This window comes from Gallinula chloropus (assembly GCF_964237585.1).
Source record: "Gallinula chloropus genome assembly, chromosome: 5".
In the NCBI taxonomy this organism is placed as follows: Eukaryota; Metazoa; Chordata; class Aves; order Gruiformes; family Rallidae; genus Gallinula; species Gallinula chloropus.
Window position 1 is genome coordinate 64,747,587 of NC_140090.1, and position 13,033 is coordinate 64,760,619.

Genomic DNA, 13,033 nt, shown 5'->3' on the forward strand with positions numbered 1-13,033 from the left:
AACAAATGCACTATATGTGATTTGTGAACTACATCAAGTCACCTCTGTAAGATGTTGAGATACGAGGGTTATGAGAATCACACAAAAACCTTAATTGACTTGAGTTTCTACAGATTACTAAAAATCTTTAAGGAACATGTTAAGTGTAAAAAGAACATAAGAGGGGACAGTATAAGGAGAAATAAGTGGCTTATCAAAGGGGGCATTGGATAATGCCTGCTCCTTAGATCTCTTAGAGCTCTCCCTTCTACTAACTTTTCTTAGAAGCAACTACTCATGCCAGCTGTTTCTGTTTGCTCTTCTATGTCTCTGGAAGGAGGAAAGAAAGAAGTGGGCTTGCCAAGGACAAAATGCTGTCCTGAAAGATGGAGGATCAGGAACGGTTAAGAGGAAAATACCTATGGCAATTCTTTTCAAAGCTGCTCCTCACCCCCTGGAAATCATCCAAGTGTAGCTCTTCCTTCTCAGTTCCAAGCTGACTCCTTATGTACAACTTGACTTCTTTGGTAAGATGTGCTACAATATTCTACTGCCCAATCCTCATTAATCTCGTACATTGCCCGAGTACAACAGAGAGAGAGTAAGCTGTTGTTGAGATAACTGGCTTCCATTAGCAACCATGTGATTGGCAGGACGATAAAGTCTTTTCCCTTGCAGGTCAGCTGCTTTTTAAGAAGAGGGCAATCCTGCTGATCCATCTTTTAGCTACAGTCTCTCACTGAGTCCCAAATCTCCTGCCTTTTAGCTTTGATACGGTTCAAGCTTTCCCCCTTGTATCAGCCCCTACCTGTCATCAGCTCCTCTGTACCAAACAGCCAATATCAGGAGTTTGACCTCAGGGCACAGTCCGGGTGGGCAGGTAAAACCTGACCACTGGACCTACTTCCTTATCTTTCATATCCTGCAATTCATGAAGAAGTATCAAATTCAAACTAAAAAACAGAAGCCTGACCTTTTATAAGAACTTTCTGAAAAAGGCTCTGTTGCCTTTCTAAGTATTCTTGAAAAGAACTGTCATCCATCCTATTAAGATAGAAATGGATCACAAATAAGGAAGATAGGGAAAACACTGCAAATCCTTGCTAAATAGCAAATGTTTTTAACTTGTACTCGCAATACCTTTTGGTGAGGCATGCAAAAATATTGCAAAAACCAAAACAAAGATACTAGAATTATTCTACACCTACAAGCTCCAACTGCAACCCTGTAAAGAGAGCTGCTCAGACTTCTTTGCTGTTTATGAAGTACCTGAAATGAATTAGATTCTCGTGGTATACAGGGCATCCTCCCTAAAGCATTAATTGCATCGAGAATTATAAATGTAAGTTGCTAACATAAACTAAAAGCTATCATAAGCAACATAATCTCTATTTATGTGACATGCTTGACAGCTGGTGCTTAAAACATACAAAAATATTATTTATTTCCTGTAGCAAGTATGTACACACCCTGCCCTCCTGCATAGCTGGAAAATACGTTTTCCCTTGAAACAAACATAGGCTCTGCAAGGATTTATACCACTTTGGTAGATGACAGAAATGGTGCCAGAATCTCTCAACATCCTTTCCTTTCAACTAAACTGACAATACAAATTGGAAGATGTTTAGTCACTTCTAACATTGATAATAAAAGGAGAATAAAAAAGAATCCAAAAGAGGAAGGCTGCTAGTCAAGGCAAGACTTGTGGTATTTGAAATTTGGCAGAGTACATCTTCACATAAATTCTGGAACTCCCAATGTACACATATCACAGGAACAAATCTTGTGGCCACAATCCTAATATTCTCCTTGTGTAGTCCCTGTTTATCCCATCACAGATATTTTTCACTGTTATATGTGACAATGTAACAGACATCTACTTTTTACTTTTTCATTTAAAAACAAATTTTAATTAAGTCTTTTCTGTTAGGGGAAACCAGACTTTTGCTTCAGGAATTTTCCCTTCTGAAATGCCTTTTCATTACCTTGCTGTGAAAAACCTACTAAGCTATTAAAAGCAAAAATATTCTTACTATATAGAAAATTTGAATGGAATTCTTTCAACATTTCTTTTCTGATGACTTTGACGGGCTCATAATGGCGCTGAAAAATATCACCAACATCTGCAGGAAGCTAAAGACCCCCTATGTGCAATTAATGATTCCTTTCACTACTTAAATGACATTTATACTTGCAATTTTGTATTGTATTTGCATTCCCTTCTAAAAGCTTTCTTCGGTTATGAAAAGTTTATGAAAATGAATTGCTATGGGTGGATATAATTTCAGAGTTTAAAGTGTGTGGGGAATAAAATACATGGAATTAAGGTAAGTAGATTTTAGCCTGGAAAAAATATTCCTTTGGTCAAGAACTGTGGAAAACTGCTTCCAATATTAAGGCATTAAAATCGTATTTGATATAAAGATCAGCCAGTTGGAATAGAGCCACTTTCTACCAGTTAAAAATAATTCAATGTAACAAATTAAGGAAAGGAAATGCTAAATAATACCATGCCCAATGCTGCTGTCTAGGGAGCAGTTTTGTAGACAGAAGCAATTGCTCAGAATGGAATCAGGCCAGCACACACCCCAGGGTAACATGTACACTCTTGAAGAGGCGTCACAGGATCTTTACAAAATTGTCAGGTCCAAAATTCTCTCTTATATCCATGTAACGGTACCACCAGTAGCACAGTGCCCCCTAACAACACATGGGAGAAACAGTTTTATGCTAAATTACAGGGAATAGTGCCACTAATAACACTTCAAATAACCGCTTTTCAAAACTAATTACACGGGAATGCTAAAACATGAAAGGTTCTCAAATTTAATAACTTCGGCGTTGGTCAAAAGGGGAAATTAGTAGGATAAAAAACAACAACTAGTGTCTTACTTGTCTGAGGTCGATGAAAGCTAACTGCAGGGTGTCTCCCTGGAATCCTGGCACAGGCTCAGAACTAGCAAACACTGCAAAGAAAGGTTAAAAATATTATGGATACAGGTTTTGGGGTTTTTATAATCGAACAGAAAAATCAAGCTTTATACATTATAAATACCAGCTAGCACTAAAATGAAACAAGTTTGATAGAAATAGATTACAGTTATTAACACACACTGATTAAAAGCAAACAAACAACTTCCCCGTCATTTTTTCAGATCCAACAATCCCCAAGGATAATACTTTTAGGAGTATTATTAGGAATTTTCCTTAAAAATCTAAACCAGTAGTAATGCTACGCCGATGGAAGCCAACACCATTTTCTGGCCTGAGGTGAATGATTACTGAAGAATTTTGAAATAATACCAATTCCATGGCTGTCAACATAGTTTTAAACATCTGCTTTTGTCACAGCATCTGCCCTATAAAAACTCCACCTCTAGCCAAACAGCAATAAAAGGCAATCACTAAGGTGAGAGCTAGTTTGTTTAGACAACAGGTGGAAAGATCTACATGCCACAGTCAGAGCAGAGCTGAAATGCCTGTTCATGCCTTTTAGCCAGCTTATCAATAATGAACTTCTGATCTTTTTGAACCCCAAAACAGGCTGTCAAAATTGAAAGGCTAAAGTACATTCAGAATACAAAAAATGGTAACTCTTACAGTGATGAAAAAAACGTTATTTGTTTAAATTAGGAAACTATAAATAATTGCTAAACTTAAAAATAAATATACTTTTTGTTGTTCTTATCCCTGTCATGTTTGTAACAATGTCACTTGCAGAAACTCTCATTGCCTCATATTCCCACTGAAGTTGGACATCTCAGTTCAAAAGAATTTAAGAGAATTTTTCTTAGGCGCTTCAGTTGGACCTCTTAAATCAAAGTAGATATTACTGTAATAGTTTTAGAGGGGTATCATCTGAGGCACTGAAAGGTAACTTTTTTCAAGTTTGAGAAATAGGTCATTCAATAGTTGAGGAAGCAGAACACACGTATCTGAAACATTTCCAGATCCAGGGCTTAACTCTGTGCCACACAGACTCCAAATAACGTTTTAAAATAACATTAAATCATTAATATTTTTTTTTTATTTCATAGCTAGCTAGAAAATTTGGATCGTCAAGTGAAAGTAACATTCAGAAAGACACTAATGTCCAAGCTAACATGGTGGTAAAATAATGGATTCAGTCATTTGCTTCTGAATATATGGTTTAAATTTAAAGCAGTTTAATGAATTCAGATAGATCATTTACAAGTTAAAAAAATATTATGTAGAATACAATGTAAATGAAAATAATAAAGATTTTTAATTAAGTGGTACAAGAAGCTACTGAGACTATCTCAGAATACCTAAGAATGGCATAGTAATAGATTAATGTATTATCAGAATAGCAGCTTTACCAGTAGAGGAAGAGTTTATTACTTCGATTACAGTAGTGCAAAAAATTTTATGGACAGTCATGGAACAGAAGAATGAATTAAATTGGAATAGGACTTGATTCTTCATTAACTAAATGTATAAACATTACCAAATACCATAGGGAGAACACTGTAATGTCACAGTATCATAAAATGTTTCGGGTTGGAAGGGAATTTAAAAGATGATCTAGTTCCAACGCCCTGCCACAGGCAGGGGGGCCTTTCCCTAGACCAAGTTGCCCAAAGCCCTGTCCAACCTGGCTTTGAACACTGCCAGGAATGAGGCATCCACAGCTTCTCTGGGCAGCCTGGGCCAGTGTCTCATGGCCCTCACTGTGAAGAATTTCTTCCCAATATCTAATTCTAAATCTTCTCTCCTTCATCTTAAGGTCATTATCCCTTACCCTCTTACTGCATGCCCTCTTTAAAAGCAGCAAAGAGAATACGCGGATTGAACAACCACCAACCTGCAGAAAACAGAAGATCTGCAGGCTATGGAAGCACCCTTCTAAATAACTAGGCTAAAGGGTTGGGTGTCTCCATGGCTGCCCTCTGCAGGCATTTCATAGTGACTTGGACCACCCTTTCTTCAGGGAAAGGCCTATGATGATGGCCCCCAGGAGCCCAACATAGGGTTTAAAATGGGAATACCATATCATAGCAGGGAATCCTTTGCAATGCTCCATAGTAAAACAGCCAAAAAAAGATACATGGGTTGTGAGTTTTGCCAGTACACTAATAAGGAGGACAAGCATGATGGTCAGAGGGGTCTTTTCTAAATCCCTTAAACAGGACATGAGTGCCTGTACTATTCTTGAAAGGTAAGGGCCCTCTGTATCGGATCCTCTATAACTTTCCATTCATAAACAGTATATTGAGTTCAGCTTCTCCTACTCAAATCTGAGCTCATCCAGCCACTCCACAGAGCTAGCACTAGGAGAAGGGAGCTCTGTGGCAGAGGAATGGCCAAAGAATGGAAGAGTCTGTATAATGACCTGCAGCAAAACTTTTCAGTTAACTATTTGTGCTTTATACTTTGGGAGATACTTTCCTATAGTGACATACTTTTACTTGCCCCAGGGCAAATACTTGCATGCTTTCTGCAGGTCATCATGCTAACATAGATTTTAAATTATCCTAATGCATTAAATAATGCAGTATGATTTAGTTACTCTACATAGTACTTACTACCATTGCAGCTATAGAACAAGAAGCAGGCAATGTACAATATTTATTGCATGTTCTTCATTCTAACTACAATTTAATATTAAAAATATGTTTACACACCAGGTATTCTCACATTTGGGTTGTTTTTGACAGGTGACTACAGTAGAATGTGTTTCATTATTACAATTTCATGAGTTCAAAGGGCAAAAGGATAATCTACTTAGGGTAACGGTCAGACAGTTATCCCCTGCCCTCAGCTCAGGGCTTTTAAGTTTTGCTAACAGTTTTACAAAGCTAATTAAATATTTTCTACTGCACAGCATTTTAGGAAGATATTACAAGAACGGGATTAACATTCTTAATGTCTTTGTCCCAAGGGTTCTTTTCCAGATAGTAATGAAACATTGTCATATATTTTTTAAAATGTTCACCCTTCATATTCATTCTAGACTTAAAGAGGATTTGGAGGGGTGGGAGGCTGGTTGGTTGCTTTAGTGTGCATAACAGCACTCAGGAATTTTATTATATTGCAGAGTGAAAATGCAAAGATCACCATTAAACTGTTACATATAGGGGCAAATGACTACCTGCTTACCAGTCTGAATCAGAAACTTTAGTGGTTTTGGGAAAATAAGCTGAAAATATGCATCACATGAATATGGGATTCACAAGGTTTTTGTTAAAATCTTCCCCTGCACTTTGCTGATACTATGTGGAGCTTTTCTGTGTATAAAGAACAGGATCTTTGGCACAATGTATGTCCACAGTATGTATAATCACAACATAGCTCCTACAACAGCTAGTTTGGGAAGTTACAGACGGTGAAATCTAACAGAAAAACTATGGAATAATACAAAAAACAGGCTGGGAGGTAACACATATGTGAAAATGGTAAATTTAAATTTTAGAGATTACTTCAATCCATTTTCTTTTCTGTACTTTGATCTTTCCATTATATCTTGTATACAGGATATATATGAACTGATACATATGCCTTAATGGATATCTTAAGAAAAAGGCTGAGTCTGTTAAAATAGATTTTAAGACACCTGTAACTGTGAAATGTACTGAATTTCTATGCACTTCTAGATTTATCAATTTATCTTCTAAAACTCCCATCTCTTAGCCATTACCTGTGTGTACCTCTCTGTTGGTCTGGGAATTCAGTACCTATTTCCCAACAAATAGTTTTGCTGCTCAACAGCAGAAATCAAAAACCATAGTCCAGGCTTTGGCTCAAAAGCTGAATTAGGACAGTTTTATTTAAGCCTCATAGCATCGATTCAAAGGCAGGTCAGCAAAGCTACAAATGTATTTTTGAAAGGAAGAGCAGAGAATCAGGTGACTCACAGAAGCTGTCAGCCACTTCGCAGCCCTGTTGGATGCTCCAGCTGTTCAAACATGCCTGGAGGGGAGCCTCACTGAGGGAGCTGCCAGCTGGCAGGTCAGCAGCCCCCAGCCCAGCCCCCAGTCCCGGTAAGAACTCGCTGCTCCCCCTCACTCCCGTGCTGCCATATGTGACTGCCAGATGAAGGATGGTCTCATGTCAGCACAGTTAACCTGACTTCCCAGATCACAGGGGAGGCAGGTAAAGTAAGAGGCCTCCAGAGGAGGATACTGTGCCTTTTCAAGGAGAGAAAAAAAAAAAATTGGATTTTTCTGGCATGTCCACATGGAGATCACCTTTGTGTATGCTCAACAGAGAGCACCTGGGTCGAGATCTCTCTTGTTCTTGGATACTGCAGCTCTTCTCACAGTGGGTGAAAGAAGGAGGGACTGGTAGGAAGCCCTATGCAGGGCTAGTTAGGAAGGTGTATTGCATCCTGCTTTGCACTACTTCTCTGCTAAACCATGCTCATTTATAGGCAAGACCCAAAACCTTTTCATCTTTGCATGGATTCATGTCTGGGTGAAGAAGGATACCTAATTAATTATACTTCTTTCTGCCAATTAATCCCATCTCGTCTATGTTAAAAGACGTAAATTATAAAAATTGCTAACTATTCCAGCAGAGTTTCTAACAAGTTCTAATTCCTTCATATAATGTTGATGTAAGGTGTCTAGATCTGGATGCTGTTTCTGAAAAGCTCGTTTTCTATTACGTACACCTTGATTCTCATGAAGACAGATACAGCAAAGCACATTTGAATTTTATCTTCAAGATATGGCAAATACCTCCTTCCCCAACCCCTTTCCCTCTCTGGGACACTGGAATGCCATTTGAAAGCAGAACACTCTTCTTTGGGTTCTATTCAATGAGACCTAGTAAGTTCTATTTGTCTGATACTGTTGTAAGAATCTCAATCATCCTAGTGGAGATCACTGTTGAGAAAGGATGGTGCAAAACACAGAGGTAAAAAGCTGTTCAAAGTTATAAGACATGTAGAGACAGTGGAGAAATACTTTGACACACTGAAATAAAACTGAAAGCTTCTGGAATATTTGCAAGGAAAACAAAAACTTATTAAAAGCAGAGCAAGATTGTAACTTCTGATTTTTAAAATAAATAATCAGAGAACACCAGTTGATACTATTACTATTCCTGAGCAAAAGTATCAGATGCTTCCAGATTTTCTGCTCTGCTTCTTAAAGTCAGTTATTTTGCATAGAAATGCAGTGCAAGAAAACAAAATCCCAGAGTTCACTACAAACCACCTCCTTCCTCTCTTGGAAGTCCACCTATCATTCCATCTATTTGCTGTGACTAAGAACTTCAGCACTCACTGACTTTAACAGATTGTTGCTCACTAGCAGGTTGTTGGGTTGTTTGTTGGACTGTTGATTGCTTTTTAATGGAAAAAATACACCTGATAAGTAACCATTTTTTCCTGCTTTTATTTCTATTTCCCCCAGTTCATATTAGAGAGAATAAAAATGCAGTGTTAAAGATCAGGATAAATATCTAAATAAATATCGCCAAGATTTTTGAAAAAAATGTATCTTCAGATATTCATTACTTTCAACATTTTGCATAACTGCTTAGTTCAAATGCATTTGATTATACTCCAGTGTCTCCAAGTAAAATGTTAAACCCATGCATGCAATACAGTAGAAAATTACCCAAGAACTGTGACTTATCTGAATACACTAAGCACTAATTGAAATGTCGCTGTCGTCTCCATTAATCCCAAAGTGCCAAAGAATAAAGCTGGGGGAGGGTGATGAGCAGGAACATAAATCACAGGCATCACAGTGAGGCCTGGAATGTGCCTATGATGGACCTTATGAATGAAACCACAACAGCAAAGCCGTGCTTGAGCAAAATCTCATGCCAATCCCTTATTGCACAGATTGTAAGATGTCATTTGTTGCAGCATACTGTTCTGGCAAGTTACCATCATTACCAGGAGCCTGTGAGTTTTTCCAGTTCTACCCTTCTGATTCTCTTCCTCATCCCACCACAGGGGAGAGAGCAAGTGGTTGTGTGGTGCTCAGTTGCCAGCTGGGGTTAAATCACAACAGCCACTCAAAGGATTTCTGTGCAAAACCATTTTTTTTCTAACATGGTTTAAAAGCTTAGCAGAAAGGATGAAGTAAAGTTTATTCTAATTGCATCTGTACAGCCCACACAAGAAGTCACAAAAAGGTGCATTTGTCAGTCTGTTACTAGTATTCTGAAACTGCTCAGTATAACAGCTATGTATAACAAACATGTTGTCTGGAGGTTATATTTTAATCTTAAAATAGTGAAATATTATCATGTTAGATCAAATTACTCAGATCTTTTAACTGATTGAAATATCCACTATCCAGCAACCAAAGATGGTAGGAAGAGTAGTAACAGAAATTAGGATGGTAAATAATAGAGTAAAGGTTGAGAATAAATAGGTATGAAGAACCCAGAGACCACACAACAGCCAGACTCATTGCAACTTCTCATTACTTTGCTGTGAACATACTGTTCATACAGTGAAAGGCATGATTTTTTATCTGCTGTACTGCTAGAAATGCCTGAGTGCAACAGAGAATTGGTTCACCTATATAAAGTAGTATAACAAAAGTACTGTGTTGTTAAGAGATGATATTTTAAATATTAGAAACAGAATAATATGGTGGTGTGCAAGCTTTCTTCACTGTTACTTGTTCAGAAGGCAGATACTGTGTCGTGGGTGCACCAATTCAGCTCATCTAGATGAATGATTATGGTGTCAGTATTATGAATATTATGAAATTTCTGTTTTTACAGCTAAGATCTTTTTTACATCTAGGAAACCACACAAATGCACATACCCACTTACCTGACAACACCACTATTACATTTACAACATCACGTGTACTAAAAGTAAAAATGTCAAACTGACATGTTTGGCCAACTTGTGCAATCATGAGACAAACTTTAAGGTCATAATCACAAATATTTTTTCAATCCCATCAGTTGATGCCATACACTGAAAGGCCTTAAGGCTGCGTGGCGAAGGACTGTCAGAAAGATGCCTGCTCTACTTGTTACAGAGTCTGTCTGGAATGTAACAAATAAAGTCAAAGAAGGAAAGACAAGCATATAGTCAAAATGTCAAAAATGCCCCTTAAGTCTGTCCCCGGACTCCCACAAGAACCCTTTGAGATGCCTAAAAAATTGTGTGAAACCAAATTTCTAGTTCCCCACACGTGGATACTAGCTGAGCAGTCATCAACGTTTTTTCACGTGTCCAAATTAAAAATCCCAGGATATGACATACAGAACAGCCCCATTTTAGAGCTGTCAACACGTAAGAGGAAAGATTTTGAAAAAACTGCATAAGAATCCAATGGTGTGCATAAACCCCCCTAGTGAGCCTTTGCACTGTATCTCAGTCATCAACTACAAAACCAGACCTAAAACCTATTCATACCACACCAATGCTATGGAAGCAAACTTCCTTCATACAGGTTAACAGCTCACCCTCAGTGGTGAGCTCCATTTAAAACATGAAGAAATTAATCCTATACTCTTCAGTGCTGAATTGTTTTTTTTATACAATAATTCTAATGCCATATTTTGAGCAGTAGGAATAAGAACATGTGATGTTTGCTAAATGAGTACTACTGTTCTGCAGAGTAAGGCATTAATAATTCTAGGAGGGAGGAAACTCCATGTAACAGTACCTTTTAACTTTGCATCATAATAAATAAAAAGGGTAAAAATTAAAATTCCACAGGCATTAGACCATTTTTTTCCTCCTCAACTATAAAAGCGTAATTTTTACTTAGTTTTGGGGCAATTATGTACAGGACTATAGTCCATTTACTGGATACAGTGATTCTGATCCCATTAGGAGTAACAATAGATGTAAGTTTCAATTGGATACCTGAGTTTAAAAAAGTTACATTAAAAAAATCCTAGAAATGTTTATGTACTTACATATACTTTTACAAGAAGCTAACTATATTTAAAAAAAACCCAACAACCCAAAGCTCTAGTAAATTATGGAAAAAAAGATCATGATATGGCTTACATTAAAGAACTTTTTTTCAATGTTAAGAGAGGTACAGATAGCAATACTGGAACATCTACTTACATTCACATTGTATCACATCTAAATTAAACTGCTGAATCGCTCCCATGCTTATTTGTTTTAATTCACTGTCCAGTAGCATCTGCATTAGGGATGTTGAAAGATGCTGGCAAGCTGACATGCAAGCTGTCTGGGCCACTTTTCCCTAGTAGAAAGAGCAACAGGTTTTAAGATTGAAACAAATGATATGTCACCAAAGAACTGCTTATCTGATTTGATTTTAATATACACTTAATGATACAGGATTTAGATTAGAAGGAGAAAGACAACACTTGCTGTTATTTCTTTGACATATTAGCTTTGTTTCCATTAAATCAGTTTGGGAACTAAATTAAATATATGTCAAAGCAATGATTAATCATTCTTCCAGAAATCCAACAGTCTTCACTAATACAAGGACATTTCCAAAATAGTAACAATGTAAGTTGCTGAAGCATATTAACAGCTTTGTGACTTTCTTATTTTAAATTTTTTTACCCAAACAGAATGGAAACTAGTATGTAATGAAAATCCACATGCTGCACATTTTTAACAATAGACAGGAAAAATCCCCAACAAACTTTATATAAACCAAACCCCATTGCTTTCAATTGGGGCATTTCCCATAACAGGATGTGCTAATTATTGGCACTTCAATTGCCTGAATTCCATCTCAAAGCTTGTCGCTAAATTATTTAAAATATTCATGCTTAAACAACATTTTCAGGTGTTTAATTAGTGCTGTCAGTAATCAACTACTTACAAAATGAAATGTAGCCCTCTGCTGTACAAAATGGAAATAATTTTCCAATGCAGCCTATCTGTAACATTTCTCTTTATGGCTTATATAATTGAGACAAATTCTTTTCCAGACATGAGACCAAAAAATCAAAGCAGAAAATTGGACATGATTTTGATTAATTATTAAAAATTTAGTACAGACAAATCGAAAGATATGGGTATTCTACCTTAGGATTAAGAAAACCAATTAAGACCAGATACCCGATTAGATGGCACCATCCTGTTCATACCACTGCAATCTTTTAGAGCAGAGTAATCTTGGCTTTCAAATGCAATTATGTGAATCTCTCTACTTTAATCTACTTAAACTGTCCTTCGCTGAGGTCTATATTACAATATGTACTGAAACAATGGTAATTATTAACACGCTTACACTAAAAAAAAAATCAAGATCATGTAATACACCAACAGGAACACACACCACTAGTGCTTTACTTATATCCATCTGTAAAGTCATGATACCTGTCCTCTAAAGCAATGGTTCCCTAGCTGCTTCCTGGGTTGATCAATTCACTGTCAACTCCCAGAAACACATATAAGCAATGAAAAATGGTAAGGACAGAGAGCAGTTTGCTGTTCCAAAACTTTTGGAAAGTTCTGCTCCAACATTTGAAGAGCTAGATTTTGTTCTTAATAAGACAATCATTAGATTTTCATATGTGTGTGTGTCTGTGTGTAACAGAAAGCAAATTTGCCCCTAAATATTTGTAGTTTAAAAACCCATTCTTTGTTAAAATATAATTAAAATGTAGGCAATACAATGGAAAGCATTCACTCTCCTAACATGTCACACTGAAACATTTAATGGCTTTTTCTAATATCTTTTTAGCATTAGGACACCTCTAACTGTTAGGAGCTTTACAGCTAAAATGAGATGTCAGTTTCTTAATTGAAAATCTCAGAAAAGCAAATAACATTTTTGTCCAAAATAGATGAACTGACAACAAGGAATGTAAGAAACAATGCAAGAACAGCATGCTTAAAAAGTCTCCCAAATCCAACAGTAATTACACTGGGAGACATGCAGCTCTATTCCCAAAGCAGAACAGTATCAATATGAATGGAAAATAAAAGAGGAAAAAAAAGAAGGAATAGAGGAGGTGAGAAGGGAAATCAATGGGCCACAGTTCATTTAATTACTGAGTAGTAGGTTTGAAATACTTAATGGAAATGTCATTTTGATTTAATGGAACACCTAGTGCATCTCTGTTAAATGTACTGCTCCATCAAATCAGCTCCATGTCCTATTTATGC

The 13,033-nt window shown here is 36.9% G+C and overlaps 1 protein-coding gene across 2 annotated transcripts in view; it reads right to left on the bottom strand.

Moving 5' to 3' along the window:
* EXOC6 (exocyst complex component 6) overlaps positions 1-13,033 on the bottom strand; it is a gene marked incomplete at its 5' end in the record, with an annotated part of 91,557 nt that overhangs the window by 22,064 nt on the left and 56,460 nt on the right. For both annotated transcript variants that reach the window (XM_084264758.1, XM_084264757.1), the window contains 2 exons: positions 2,872-2,945; positions 11,003-11,144. In XM_084264758.1, coding sequence (XP_084120884.1) covers positions 2,872-2,945; positions 11,003-11,144 — 216 coding nt within the window. The remainder of the gene's footprint in view (positions 1-2,871; positions 2,946-11,002; positions 11,145-13,033) is intronic.